This window comes from Ictidomys tridecemlineatus, chromosome 6 (genome assembly GCF_052094955.1).
Source record: "Ictidomys tridecemlineatus isolate mIctTri1 chromosome 6, mIctTri1.hap1, whole genome shotgun sequence".
NCBI classification, from domain to species: domain Eukaryota; kingdom Metazoa; phylum Chordata; class Mammalia; order Rodentia; family Sciuridae; genus Ictidomys; species Ictidomys tridecemlineatus.
Window position 1 is genome coordinate 162,806,091 of NC_135482.1, and position 15,846 is coordinate 162,821,936.

General features: G+C 39.2%; 1 protein-coding gene across 6 annotated transcripts in view; it reads right to left on the reverse strand.

Moving 5' to 3' along the window:
- Positions 1-15,846, reverse strand: part of Cab39l (calcium binding protein 39 like) — a 121,672-nt gene that overhangs the window by 14,847 nt on the left and 90,979 nt on the right. For all 6 annotated transcript variants that reach the window (XM_078016037.1, XM_078016033.1, XM_078016036.1 and 3 more), the window contains 3 exons: positions 11,000-11,059; positions 10,063-10,128; positions 2,772-2,915 (listed from right to left, as the gene is read on the reverse strand). In XM_078016037.1, the coding sequence (XP_077872163.1) occupies positions 2,772-2,915; positions 10,063-10,128; positions 11,000-11,059 (270 nt within the window). The remainder of the gene's footprint in view (positions 1-2,771; positions 2,916-10,062; positions 10,129-10,999; positions 11,060-15,846) is intronic.

Here is a 15,846-nt window from a genome sequence, read left to right on the forward strand (position 1 = left end):
TTTTCTTTTTTTGTTTTTATTTTTTGAGGGAAAAACTATTAATAAAGAACTGTGAAAAAAAATTCTAGGACTTGGCTGTTACATTTTTTTCTAAACAGCAAAATATTATTTTTGGGAAGTAAACAATCAAGTTCATACTTCAGTTGGAAGGAACATAGGTGGGGTCCAGAGTAGGCCCAGTTTATACACACACAAGTAAACAAGTGGTCAACTATTTTTAAATGTACTTATTCTGTCCACTGATTAGATGATCCAAATTCTGATCTGTGGACTGAAGCAGGTTATTTCTATTTTGCCGCCCACTGAACACTTCTATAATACTGCATTTTTAAACAAAATTATATGCAGCTTGTTCTCATCTCCAATGATAGAGTACACTTCTGTGGAAGCCAAATGGCGTGACCACACACAGCCTCCTACAACCCCTATAGTCAACGATTCCCGAGAAAGTCTATCACTTCATACAGCATGGCACTTCCCAGTCCTACAGCACTCTGTTTTTATTTTATCCCATTTCTTTACTTTTAATGAGATAATTCTAACACAAAAAGAGTACAGGGGATAACTTATTGACCGCATGTCTCCACCAGCAGGTCTGGGCAAGTCGAACATTTTTGCCATGCTTGCCTTTTAATCAAAATATTGAAAGCTGTTGAATGCTTTCCACGATATCACTTATGCTCTTCCCTACCCCTCTCCTGACATGGCCGCTGTCCTAAATTTGGTGTCATTCCACACAAAATTTTTGACTATAACTGCATATGCATAACTCTATATACAGTATTGCTTTCCATGTTTTCAAACTTTAAGTAAATTACTTCTTTTTAATGTTGGCTTCTTCCAACTAATCAAATGTTTCTGAGAGTTAGTCACATCTCAGACCTTACTATCTGGCAGGATGGAGTCCCCTACCTTGTTCTTCAAAATTATGCTATTTCCACCATAAAGAGTTTAAAATGAGTTTATCAAGTTGTAGGATTCCAAAGGGAACTTATAAACTTAGGCTCTGAATGACTTTAATGGCCTTTTGGACAATAAATATCTGGTGGCTGAAAGACTGACTACATCATTTTTTTTTACTGCTCAAAGCAACACTTACTTTATAAACTGCCATTTCTCCCATTTATTGACTTACAAATATTATTGACTTAATATATATTAGACAAAAAAAATTCCTGAAACTTTTTGAACCCTTAATCCTTTCCTAGATGTCTAACATGAGAAAATAATTCTTTTTTTTTTTTAAAGAGAGAGTGAGAGAGGGAGAGAGAGAAAGAGAGAGAGAGAGAATTTTAATATTTATTTTTTAGTTATTGGCGGACACAACATCTTTGTTTGAATGTGGTGCTGAGAATCGAACCCGGGCCACATGCATGCCAGGCGAGCGCGCTACCACTTTAGCCACATCCCCAGCCCGAGAAAATAATTCTTAATAATAATAATGTGGAAAAAGCTAGTTGGATGCATAAAATGTGCACTGCAGCAATACTGTAGTAAAATTTGGAAATAACCTAAATATCAATAACCCAGGACTGTTTAAGTCCACTAGAACAAATACACTCAGTTATAAACTATAATGTTCATAAAACTACTGGCTCTAAAAACTATAATAACAATAATGAAAGTCTTTACTTATAGCATTAAGTGATAAAATTAGTATATGAAATGTTTGTACAATGTGAATACAGCTAGAAAAAAAATGCCCTTAAGTTGGGTGTGGTGGTGCATACCTGTAATCCCAACTGCTCGGGAGGCTGAGGCAGGAGGATTTTGAGTTCAAAGCCAGCCTCAGCAATGGTGAGGCACTAAGCAACTCAGTGAGACCCTGTTTCTAAATAAAATACAAAATAGGGCTGGGGATGTGGCTCAGTGGTTGAGTGTCTCTGAGTTCAATCCCCAGTACCAAAAAAAAAAAAAAAAACAAAAAACCCCAAACCAACAAATAACCACCAAAAAAAAAAAAAAGCTCTTAAACATGTGCATGGGAAAATAAATAAAATTTACTAAAGTGTTTAGAGTAGTTAGATTAGGAGAATGGGATTACAGAGTAGGTTTCTCCCATCTAATGCGTGTATACATGTGTATATTTTATCATTTGGGTCTACTTATTCTGTCTGTACTTAAATGTAAAAGTGATGAACATATCACTTTTGGGAAATGTTATCATCTATTTTTTCAGTGGGGAAGAAGATTTGACTTTCTCTTAAGAGAGAAAGCACAGAGGTCCAGAGTGTGGTGACAAGGACCTACATAAAGGCCTAGCTTCATTGGATTTTCTATCTTCGAGGTTTCTGGTGAGTACCAGAGAGATTCTCACCAGGAGGGATGAAGCTCATTTATTCCCCAATGGTTTTTAATTTGAAAATGATTGTTTAATTTTACTCCAGGCACTGGGTGGCAGGTCTTCTGAAGTTTGATGTGGCCATGAAACTTCTCTGAATTTATAATGCATGTGTAATTATCTGAGGCAAATTTCCCTCATTGAAGCACCCAAGTAATGATTTCATGCCATTAGACTAATGAGAGAATGCAATTGATCAATATTTTTAAAAAAGAAAATATTTAGAGTATGGATTAGTTAGCAAACCTTTTAGTTAAATAGGCATTCATTAAAATAGTTCCAAAGTCTCATCTAAATCATGCAAAACAGAAAGACTGCCTATTTAATTTTCTTGCAAGAATAAAGGAAGGAAAGTAAAAAGAAGGAGCTTCTTGTTTGAAGCTGGGGGGAAAAAATCCCCACAACATTATTTCTGTAGTTGACACTGTACCTTAAAGACATGAAAGGCTTCAAACTGAATGTTGGGACTTTTATCTCGAAGGAGGTTCATCATCAGCTTCAGGTTCTCTGGTTTGCTGATGTACTTGGTCATAATGGCAAAGTTGTGGCGGTCCAGGATCAGTTCACCAAGCAGCTATGAGAAAACACAAAGCCAACGTTATCATCTATCTAACAGTCCTCTTATTCAAATACACCTTACTCGCTCTCACTGAAAAACAAAGTATAAATGTTATGGAAATCATGCTCTGCAAGAGACTGAGTTGAAGAACTCAGGCTATTTACATCAGTCTGAAGTTCTGTGCCCTGAGCTGAGGTTACACGTGGCTTTAATAGGAAATTTGACATCCTTTTGTAACCATCACAACATTGGTGGGTTTGAATTTTTGGCCTATGTGACCAAAGACCATGCACAGGGAATTTACGATAAGTGGTTCATAGGTGCAGGACAAAAATGGGTAACACACCTGCAAGTATTGTCATCAGGTGGCCTTCACCACAGAGTGTGGTGACAAGATGACTTGAATTTATCTCCCTAAGAGCGATAGTTCTAAGGACTAAGCCTACAAGGTTATACTTTAGGCAGCAGTTAATTGGCCAAGCAATCGAGTGATGTAGCTACATTTCTACAGAGTTCAGAAAGTTACAAAGCATAGGAAAATAAACCCTCTTCCCAGGCATTGATTGGTTCCTCATCATAATGTTCTTATAATTTCATTTCCAGCCAGTCACTGCTGCAGCTTACCAAGAGATAGCCAGAAATACATTTATTTTCATCATTTACTTTAATCAGCTTGCTTCCCAATAATGTATTGCTCCTAGGCAGTCCAGCAGGACAGGAAAAACCAAAACTCCTCAGTTATCCCTCCTTTTCCTCAATAAATGTACTCAAGTACTTTAGCAAAAAGATAGTTTTATGTTAAGCGACTGTTACACTCCCCTTAACATGTATTATAAAACTTGATATAAAACTAGAAAGATAAATCATAGACCCTAAATCCATATCAAGCTTTTAAAGTGCAGCAAGTTTTTACAAAGAAGTAAAGCAAAACATCTAATGGTGGAAAGTTAATAGTTTCCAAAAGTGCAACATTACTCTGAAACCAAATGGAAATGCCCAAAGTGAAAACAGAAGACCCTCTAACAAATTGCTGGATGCATTGTTGCTCCATCTCAGAAACTTTTGTTTTCACTATAGTGATAGCAATTCCTAAAGGTGGTCATAGAAATGCTGGATCCAAGGAGAATACATTAAACTCGGGGTTAGTTGTCTATCACAACAGAATTTCAGACCTGTAAACTTATATGTGTGTATGTGTGTGTGTGTGGGTGTGTGTGCCAGTACACAACTACCTTGCTAATGATGCATCATTTGTCTATTTACACACCTGAAAGTTAAATTTTGTGCACAAAAATAATGTTAAATCTGAAAAAAGAATGACCATTGTTGCATATTAGTTGGTCAGTTATTCTCATGCATTTAGAATAGCAGCTGTAGATAGTAATCTTCATTCTTGGTTTCCCCACAGCATCTAAAGCTAAGGAAACCTGTGGAAACTTTCTTTGCTCCTGGTTTTAAGGTTACTGCATTCTTCTGGTTTCTTAGCTTAGCAGCTTGTTTCCATGCCGACTCTTCCACTTGCTCCCCCGCCATCTGCACTATGTATATAGGAAGTTTCCAGAGAGCACACTGGCTCTTGCCTTTTATCTGCCAACAGTTTCAACTGCACCCATGGGTATAACTATAACATGGAGGAAGATGTCTCCCGGAACTACATTCTAGCAGCCCCCTGCGCGGTCCCTTGGGCATCTTGCTGGTCTCTCACACAGTTAACATTGCTAATACCAATTCCCTCTCCTCTCCTTGTTAATGACAATAGGACCTACCAGTCCCCTAAGGCAGAGAGCTAAAGTCCTCCTCAGCTCCTTTCTTTTCCCTTTCTCCTTCTCACATCAAATCATGCCTGAGATCTGCCTTTTTTTTTTTTTTTTTTTTTTGCTTTTAAAGGATGTCTTTTGAATACCCTTCATTCCATTTTCCCTGCCAGTTTCCTCATTCAAACCCTCACTACCTCTTCATCTGGACTTTTCCAACAGCATGCAGGTGCTCTCCCCATCAGTCCCATCACATTAGATCAAAGTAATCTTTCAGAAAGTCAGCTGTGCATAATCGGACACATCCAACTCCTGAGAACGGCATCCACCGCTTGAGGGGATCAGGAGTCACTTCTCCTGCTTCTTTTTCTCAATTCCCTTGCTCAGCTTTCCTCATTTTTCTGCTTCCGTGGCTTCTCTCCCCTTGCTCAAAAAAAAAAAAAAAAAAAAAAGACACCCAAACAAACAAAACAAAAAAATTTTTTTTTTTTTTTTTTGGTGGTGAAAGCAAATCCAGAATGCTTTACCACTGAGCTACATCCATACTCTTTTTATTATTATTATTATTATTATTGTTATTTTTAATTTTGGGATGATCTACCTAAGTTGCCCAGGCTGACCTCAAACTTGTGATCTTGCCTCAGCCTCCCAAGTCGTTGAGACTGTAGGCATGAGCCACCACACACTGCATCCCCTGCTCAAGTTCTCTCCAGAAATTTACCTTTACCTCCTGTCTCCCTGTCCAAACCACACCCACTCTCCAGGACTAGCTGAGTCTCCTCCATCACCTTCCTCTCTGCTCCTTATTTGTTCCTCTTTGTACTAACTTTGTCTCTTACTGTTGTGCTATTTGAGAACCTGTCTAGAGTGTTAGAATATTGTATATGATAGACACAATATTAACTATACCAACAATGACAAAATGCAGCATTCCATTATAACACAAAGCATTATAAAGCAATACTGTACTAAGAAAGTGGAAAAAAAATTAAATTTTATTCATTTAATTTTCATATTTAACACACGATGTAGCAGTAAAACCACGCAAGTGTAACTTGAGGTTTTTGTTTAACTTAATATTTTAATGAAATTGACCAGAGCCAAAAATTCCATCAAGCTTCTTCTGAATTATAATCTTTCTTGCTAGTAATTAAATGCCAGGCCTCTGAAGAAGATAAGAAATAAATTCCTAAGCTCTGTCACATGAGGGAAAGGAATTTCTCTGTTAATTACTTTTTATTGACACCAAGACTCTAAGCACCCTAAGACAGTCTAGGAAATTTTAGAATACGATTAACCAAAGGCAGAAGGTGGAAACCACTTTGAAATCAGATAATCGCCTAGTGCTTAATCCAGTTTATTACTTACAAAATTTAGTATAATCTAGCTTCTCTTGTCTCTTACAACTAACTATAGAATGTCTATGTACAAAATCTTACAGATTCCATATATGTCAATATGGTTAGGTCAGAACAGAATCTACAGCTCCTGCAGATCTAATTCCCAAAAGGAAAAATCAAGATTGCTCCAGCAGAGCTCTCAGGACAACATTTTTCTATCAGAGAAAAGTACAAACAATGTTTAATGAGCTAACTGTTTGTGGCTTCACCCTTCCACAGTCGTCTACCGTTCTGTTCCCTTGAGCAGGGAGATATAACATTTTAGCAACATCTCTGCCTATAACCTTGCCTTCCAAAAAGCCAGCCTTCATGAAGTAACCCTCGTAAGGGTTTCTGCATTCTCACAGAGGCTACATCTACCTACTGTCAGGGATTTTTTTTCCTTCTGTCCCAGCTGGAGTCAGTTTCACTAAGTTGTAAATCCAATGCGTGAGGGCTAACTGTAATGGGTTTTAGCCAGGAAAAGCAGACAATGAGGTGGGCCTGAAAAGATTAATGAAGAACAGAAAAGATGCCTCAAGAGGTGACCAAGGTGGTTGTCAGTAAGTACAAACCCAAAGTGATAGGAGAGAGTTTCAAGAAATTTCAGTACTAGGGACAAGAAGTCTGCTCCTGGTCCCAGCAGGAGAAGTGCAGGAAAGGGGAAGGGGGATGGACAGCAGGAGCCAGGTGGTAGGAAGCACATGGCAGTGAGGAAGGAGAACTTTTTGCTTGCCCTTGTACCCCTCAGGTGTTTGCCTGTACCAATCACAAGTTCACTGGATTGACAGGTTTGTATTTTTTTAAATGCAAATGGATGTAGGTAGGAACAAGTCTCATACCCCAGTCTCAAATATTTGTTTAGAATAAATCAGTCCCTCCATAGATTGAACCGTGGGGATAATGACTAGAAATATTTTCTTGTCCAATTTCATTTGATTTGTTTCACAAATGTCTACAGTTCTGAGCTAGAGATGGAGCTCAATGGGAGAGCACTTGTCTGGCAAGCATGAGGCTCTGAGTTTGATCCCCAGCACCAGGAAAAAGAGTCCACACTTACCAAGAGTGAGGCTCTGCCACTTCACAAATATGAACAGGGGAAGAGGACAAGGGCTGAAGATAGCCAGAGAAGAGAGGGCTGGCAATGGGGACACAGGGCATGAGTGGGAGGGATGATAAGACAGTGGGAAAGAAAAGGCAGGAAGTGGCCCAAAATGGAGATGATCAGGGGAAAAAAAGAAGCTGTCAGCTTTGTGACTTTGCCTAAGGTTCCAGAGGCAGGATCACAGCAAAAGTTCTGTTCAAGTTCTCGTAAATCCCGATAACAGTACAAGGATAAATTCTACAGACTGTGGCCTTCAGTTTCCTTCCTTTCCATGTTGGTCGAGCACCTGACAGACTTCCCCCTTCCTTTAGGAAGGATCTGGAAAACTGATGAGCACTTTCCTGTGTGCTGCTCTTTAGAGCACTGTCACTTCTGCTTAACTTTCCACTTTCCACCTCCCCTCCAGGGCCACTATCTCTTGCAACATGGACAAGCTCTCCTCATTCGACTGTCCTTGTAGGCCCTTCACAAATAAAGAATTCTAAGCCGGGCACAGTGGCACAGGCCTGTCATCCCAGCAGCTCAGGAGGCTGAGGCAGGAAGATCACAAGTTCAAAGCCAGCCTCAGGAGCTTAGCAAGGCCCTCAGTAACTCGGTGAGACCCTGCCTCCAAAATAAAATATAGAAATAGGCTGAGGATGTGGTTCAGTGGTTAAGCACCCCTTGGTTCCATCCCAAGGACAACAACAACAAAAAAATAATAATAAAGGTTTCTGTTCCTTAGATACGCAGCAGGATTAGATCCTTCTATTCGTCTGTTCTTTCGAGGCAGAGAATGGTGCTGAGTTCACTGCCTCTACCTGGAGGTCGGTTGCTCAGGTCAGTCTCATTACTATAAGCTCCAGCATAACAGCAGCACACCTGTGGGATTTCTTCTCTAGGTGGATCACCTTGTATGGGGAGACTCAATAAAGAGTGCTGACTGATGGGATGGGGGAGCGGGGAGTGACCTGCCTAACAATGAGGAAAGCTGGAGTAGCAAGGGCACACAAGGAAAGGGCACAGGGGGATTTTTTTTTTTTTTGGTACCAGGGATTGAACCCAGGAGCACTCAACCACTGAGCCACATCCCCAGCCCCCCTTTTAAAAATTTTTTATTTTGAGATAGGGTATTACTATGTTGCTTAGAGCCTTGCTAAATTGCTGAGGCTGGCCTTGAACTTGCGATCCTCCTGCCTCAGCCTGGGGAGTCCCTGAATTATAGGCATGTGCCACCCACACCTGATTCAGTCATTTTAATTTTTCACAGATTTAGGCCTTAGCTCAAAAGTCAAGTTACTGGAGAGGCCTTGCTGACACTCCAGCTATTGGAGTGTCATTTTCTTTTTATCTCTTAAAAAGTATCCCCTAGGATGGGATTGTAGTTCTATTTAAGTTGTCCTAGGTTGTTTTTCCTTTCTTAGCAGAAATATTCCAAATTTTACTTTAACAAGCCCCCTGACTCTGTTTAATTCTTCTTAATACTTAAAGTCACATGAAAATCTTGCATGTGTTTATCTACTGTCTGTCCTTTCCTAGTAGAATGTGAGGTCCACAGCGCTGTTCTCAGCTGCCACCATATGTCTAGAATGTATGCAGGCAAATTCTGATTGGCTGACTGAATGTCCTCTCACCTCCCTTATACCCCCTATCCTGAGAGTTCATCCACAAAGTGATTTATTGGAGGTTGACCTTCTTTTCTTTTCTTTTCTAGCCAACAAATCATTTAAAAAACTCTTTCCAGATTGTTCCAGTGTAGTCCTTGTGGATTTTTAGGACAGCAAAGTCTGATGCATTCGATCATGTAGTCTTCTCACATAAGTTTGTTGGAGGTGGGTTTTGTTTATTTTTTCAGTGTGGGGATCCAAGCCAGGGCCTTGTGCATGCAAGGCAAGTGTTCCACCATGGAGCCAGCTGATTTTTAAAAATATTATTCTTTTAATTCTTAGGGAATGACCATGTTTCATATTTCAGAAACTTTGTTGTAAATGTAATGTGAGCACTCATGTTCAGAGGTGGAGGTATTTGAAATGAGAAAACCTACAGTGAACACTGGCCGGCTGACTAGGATGTTCAGGGAAGGACCTGGCAATGAAATATGTTTTTTTAAAAAATTATATATATATACATACACACACATACATACATATATGTATAATATGAACACTATATGTATACACATTATATATATATATATATATATATATACACACACACACACACACACACACACACACACACACACACACATTTTCCTTAGGAAAATATGTTGCAAATCTGGGAGATAAATATCTTGTCTAAAACTGAAGCCCCATAACATTTCATTTTATAAACACTATTTCATAGTAAACATGTGTTTTCCCTCTCAAAAAGAAAACTATTACTGAGAATTTATCAACTGAATTTTCTGCATTTGTGTGTTATGTTTTGGCACTGATACTTCTATTTCTCTCCTCTTTTCTGCAAAATACTTCTGTAAGTCTAGTTTATGGCAAGCTGCAAGAGAGACAGAGGATCATCTCTTCCTGCCTATTCTGCTTCAGGATGCATGGACAGAGATCTTCAGGAGCCTCCTGAGTTTTCCTCATAACATTTACTCCTGTCTTCACTCTAAAAGTAGTTTCTTTTCACCTCTGGAAAATATGTCCTAAGAGAGAACTGTGGTTCTTTTAGGTTAGGTTTGGTTGTCTTTCTTAGCAGAAATATTCCCAATTCTACTTTAGCATGCACTTATTATTTATATTGTCACTTCCCAAAAGGTATTTGAAGTGGGATCCTTCCATAATTTTGCCCCAAAGTACAGTCATACCATGAAACATACCTCCCAAATTACAAAAAAAACAGTGGATACTTTTATTTTTTTGACATTTGTTTGTCCACTAATAGATATCACTTGCTAGTAAGATCAACTTGTAGGGACTAACTTAAAAGAAATTTGATATTACCTTTAAAGATTGTCTCTTAGTCACATAATTATCAGACTGAAGCAATTTCTCATAGTCTTCAAAAATCTAAGGAAAAGAAAATAAATTTTAGAATGTCACAGCAGCAGTGTGTTCTCCACCTTAGGCTCTCTCTATTCAGGAGGCGGCAGTGCTTTGTACCTCTGTGTACTTAGCAAGGGCCCTCACTGCGTCCACAGGGACGTCTCCCATTTCATCACCCTTCCCTTCGCTGAGGGATAGGGAAGCCCAGTGACACAAGAAACACATTTTTCTGTTTTATCTTAGTTCTGCAAATCCGAAATTGAGTCAAAGAATGGAATAATTTGAGTCCTTCCAATGAATAATTTTGATAAAAAATCTGTTAAAAGTTTCAAGGTAACTCATTTTATAGAAATCTATTTATGTAACTTGGTAGATATGGGTCCACAATAGCAAGGCACTAAGCATGCTCTAAATAAAATATAAAATAGGTCTGGGGATGTGGCTCAGTGGTCGAGTGACCCTGAGTTCAATCCCCAGTACCAAAAACAAGTAAACAAACAAAAAAACATGACTCTGCATGTGTGTGTGTGTGTGTGTGTGTGTGTGTGTGTGTGTGTGTGTGTTGTTTTTTGGGGATGGAACCAAGGACCTCAGCCATGGTAGGCAATTGCTCTGCTACTGAGCTATACCCCCAGCTCCTGTGTTTTCTTAATTTAAGATCAAAGCAGGCAGGCAGTGATCATTCCTTGGAGCCCCAGAGTACAACAGGAAGAAATGTAAATAGTGAAAAATTCCTGACTCCCTAGCAACCTCAGTTTTCCATAAATCAACCAGGAGTATGGTTGAGTGTGGTTGATGTCACTTGTGAATGATAAATAAGGGTGATGTTCAAAGATCTAAGAGGGAGAAAGAGAAGACAGAGAGAGGTGAAGTCTTAAAAATGATTTGTACTTACAGTGTCATAATTCTGTTCTAAGAAGTCTGCTACCAACACTTTGTGTCTGGTTAGTAAATCCTAGAAAGAAAATAACCAAGGGAAACAAAATTATTAGGGCTAATAAATTCAACAATTGATTAAATTTAAAATCAGTCTTTTCCCTAAGGCTTGATAATTTCATTTGTTTGAAATAAATGTAAAAGTTGCAAAAACTTCTTCATTTACAAAATACTTTTACTCCTACTTTAAGATGTGAAATACCAGTTTGCTTCAGATTAAAAGCAATAAGTAGGGCTGGGGATGTAGCTCAAGCGGTAGCGCGCTCGCCTGGCATGCGTGCGGCCCGGGTTTGATCCTCAGCACCACATACAAACAAAGATGTTGTGTCCGCCGAGAACTAAAAAATAAATATTAAAAAAAAAATTCTCTCTTTCTCTCTCTCTCTTTTTTTTTTCCCATAAATCATCCATAAATTTTATTTCTGATAAGTTTTATATATATTTTAGTTGCAGGTGAACACAATATCTTTACTTCATTTTTATGTCATGCTGAGGATCAAACCCAGGGCTTCACATGTGCTAGGCAAGCACTATACCACTGAGCCACAACCCCAGCTCATATTCTGATAAGTTTTGATCAGGGAGGCACCCTCACTATAATGGTATGGAATAAAGGATTTATTACAGGGATTGGATCTCATACTGTTGGGGTAACTGATGAGGAAGTCAATACAATACTATTCTCATTGTGTCTATGCTCTCTCTCTCTCTTAAAAAAAAAAAGCAATAAGTAAATACCTAGTATTAAATATAGTGTTTTAAATTTGTATTTTGTTAGATTTATCATAGAAATAATTTAACTGATAAAACAAATGGCACCTCACTGTGTACAGCATACTTTTTATGACATAATAAAGTTAATGTTTTTTTTTGTGTGTGTGTGTGTATGTAGCCCAGGGGGTTGAACCCAAGTGTACTTTACCCTGAGCTACATCCCCAGCCCTTTTCACTTTTTGAGGCAGTGTCTCCTAATTTGCTGAGGCTGGCCACGAACTTTCCCCTTTCCCTATCTGAATTACAGGGATTACAAGTGTGTGCCACAACTAAGGTCTTTAGTAATAATCTTTTTTTCTTTTTAAAGACAGTATCTTGGTATGTTGTCCACATGGGCCTTGAACTGACTGAGTTCATGTGATCCTCCTGCCTCAGCCTCCAGAGTGTTGAATGTTACTTAAAAAAAATTTTTTTTTTTTAGTTGTTGATGGACCTTTATTTACTTATGTACAGTACTGAAATCGAACCCAGTACCTCACAGGTGCTAGGCAAGCGCTCTACCACTGAGCCACAACCTCAGCCCATGGATGATTTTTTTTAAAAAATCAAGAATGTGGATTGGTGTAAAACCTTATCTCATAAATTAAAGTAACAGGTTTTCAAGGATGTGAACCTTTCATTTTTTTTTTCTAACCACTTTTAAACAGAGGTGTCTCAGACTCTGGGAAGCATAGGAATGACATTTAACAGTGTCATCTCATTTTGTGCTGCTCTCAGGTGAATGGCCTTCAGGCATAGTGAAAGTCAAGGAGTCACACAACTGCCCTATCCTATTACAGACATAAACTTGCAGAAAACTGCACAAAAGCATAAGGAAACTTTTGTCTGTCTCAACTCACACCTAAATTATATCTTTATTGCACCTTCATGTTGAAAGACAACAAACCTTGTGGCCTGGCACAGTGGCCCACATCTGTGATCCCAGTGGCTAGGGAGGCTGAGCAGGAGGATTGTGAGTTTAAAGCCAGCCTCAGTAACTTATCGTCGAGGCCCTAGTAACTCAGTGTGACCCCGTCTCTAAATAAAATATAAAAAGGGATGGGATGTGGCTCAGTGTTAAGCACCCCTGGGTTCAATCCCCAGTACCAAAAAAAAAAAAAAAAAAAAAAAAGCCTCATCTAATCCCTTTTATAGTTTAGAGGCTAAATATTCCGGTACTGTGCTGAATTTAATTAAAACAAAAAAACCCAAAACAAACAAACAAAAAATAAGAATTTAAAAGTTTTCCAACATACAGTCTTATACTTTAATACATATTTAATTAAAACTTCCTCATGGAGCACATGGAAGATACACAGCAACCTCACAGGGAAAAGGCAGGCAGCAAATCTGGAAAACCCATTTTTTTTTTTTTGGTACCGGTGACTGAATCCAGGGAGATTAACCACTGAGCCACATCCCCAGTCCTTTTTGTATTTTATTTAGAGACAGGGTCTCACTTAGTTGCTTAGGGCCTCGCTAAGTTTCTGAGGCTGGCTTTGAACTGGCGATCTTCCTGCCTCAGCCTCTAGGGCCACTGAATTACAGACGTGTGCCACCGCGCCTGGCAAACACACCTTTTTTTTTTTTTTTTTTTTTAGTTGTAGATGGACAAAATCTTTTTTTTTTAATCAATTGAATTTTTTAAAGATTTTTTTATTTGTTCAAAATATTACAATGATCTTGACATACATTTGATTCAAATGGGGTACGTAATCTTATTTTTCCACGTGTACAGATTGCAGGATCACATTGGTTACACAGCCACGTTTATACATAGGGCCATACTAGTGTCTGTTGTATTCTGCTACCCTTCCTATCCCCCTTCCCCTCCCCTCCCCTCTGGACAAAATATCATTATTTTTATTTATTTATTGTTATGTGGTGCTGAGGATGTAACCCAGGCCCTTGTGCATGCAAGGTAAGCTCTCTACCACTGAGCTACAATCCCAGCCCAAACACACCTATTTTTAATAAGAAAAATAAAACTTTTAGTTAAGGCATTTCCCCTTAATTTGGTAGGTTTTTCAAAAACTGACAAATATATTTGTGTGTACGACAGGATGTTCTGAAACGTGTATACGCTATGGAAAGGCTTGTTATGATTTGGGAGATGGGGGGGTTGGTAGCATTGGAGATCACCCCCAGCCGTTGGTTTGGATCTTAAATGTCGCCCAGAGTCATGTTTTGGAGGTTTGGTGGCCTATGGAGCTATAGGGAGGTGGGGGAAGTTTGCAACGTGCGGTTCTGGATCTCCAGGCTAGAGCAAGGTGCGGGCCTCGAGGGGCTGGCGTGTCAGGCGCGCAACCCCACGTGGGGCTCGGGTGGCGGCACCTTTAAGAAGTGGGGCCTAGTCGGCGGAAGTCACCGGAAGTGCCCTGGAGGGGCTGCTGGGAGCCGCCCCGCCCCCGCCTGCGCCCCGCCCCGCCCCCGCCTGCGCTCCCAGCCGCCCGGCAGGCTCCTCCGCCAGGTGCCTGTCAGTGGGCGCATTCTGGGGTCCAGGCGCTGACCATGGACTGCCACTTATGAAATCGTGAGTCAAAATGAATAAACTTCAAGTTGTTTATTCCAAGTATTTTTGTCACAGCTACAGGAAGAGAACACATGGCCCAGTTAGCTAATTAGCATACAGGTTACCTTGCATAGTTATTTTGTGGTAAGATCACTTAAAATCTACTCAGTGGTTTTTCTCACCACAATCAGTTGTTATTAACTGTAGTTGCCATGTCGTACCGTAGACCTTTGGAATTATTCCTCTTATCTAGTAGAAATTTTGTATCTCTGATCAACATCTCCCCCAGCCCCTAGTAATCACCATTCTACTTTCTACTTCTGAGTTCAGCTTATTTAGATCTCGCATACAATTGAGATCATACTAGATGCCATTTTGTGCCCCACTTAATTTTCATTTAAGATAATGTCCTCCAGGTTCATTCATGTCACAAATGACAAGATTTTCTTTTTTATGGCTGAGTAGTATTCCATTATGTGTATGTACCATATTTTTTTTATCCCTTCATCCATGGTGGACACTTAGGTTGATTCCATAATCTTGGATATCTTAAATAATGCTGCATTTCTTCAACATAATGATTTCATTTTCTTTGGATATATAGTCGGGAATGGGAATGCTGAATCACATGGTGATTCTATTTTATATTAAAACAATAATTACATGAATACAGTAATAACAATTAGCTTCTTACTCTTTTCCTTAATGGTGGCCTAATTTACATTGTCTACCAAAACTTTGCAAAGATTTCCTTTTCTTTCATCTTTTTTGTAATACCTGCTCTAACAGATATGAAGTGATAATTTCATGGTTTAACAATTTTTCAATTCAAAATGATGAGACCAGCTCTTAATTTCCTACCACTCATCATTACACAATTTAACCTTTACATATGTCTGAAAATGTTGGTCCTTTTTTCTCCATTGGATCAGAGCATTCTGTTCTGGAACTAGAGAATGGGGAAACCCTCTACAGGGGTTCCTAGGATAATCTCAGTTATCTTCCCCTCATTTTGTTCGAGTCCTGTGAACAGTATCAGGGATTTTCTGAGCTGACTAGTGATAGAAGTAATCCTGAGAGGCTGCACAGACGCTGTAGACTGGTGTAGCCAGAGGAACTCTCCACTTGTTAAACTCAAGCAGAGGACTGGGTTCCCCCACAGCTGCATCAGATCACTGCTGCTGGAACAGTCATTATGCGTAAGTATTATCCCAAAGAAAGAGGAATCAAGGAGTTCCTTTACAACCACAATCTTCAAATTCCAAAGCCAAAAAAAAAAAAAAAAAAGGAAATAACTTAAAAAATCCAGTAACAGGCAAATATGACAGAGTAGAATTCTCCTAGCATTTAGCAGATGTATGCACAAAACTGGAGGATTTAGGGCTGGGGTTGTGGCTCAGTGGTAGAGCGCTTGCTTAGCACATGTGAGGCGCTGGGTTTGATCCTCATCACCACATAAAAATAAAGATATTTTGTCCCCCCCCCAAAAAAAATATATATATACATATAAATAAACAAATAAAATAAAATTTAAAAAACTG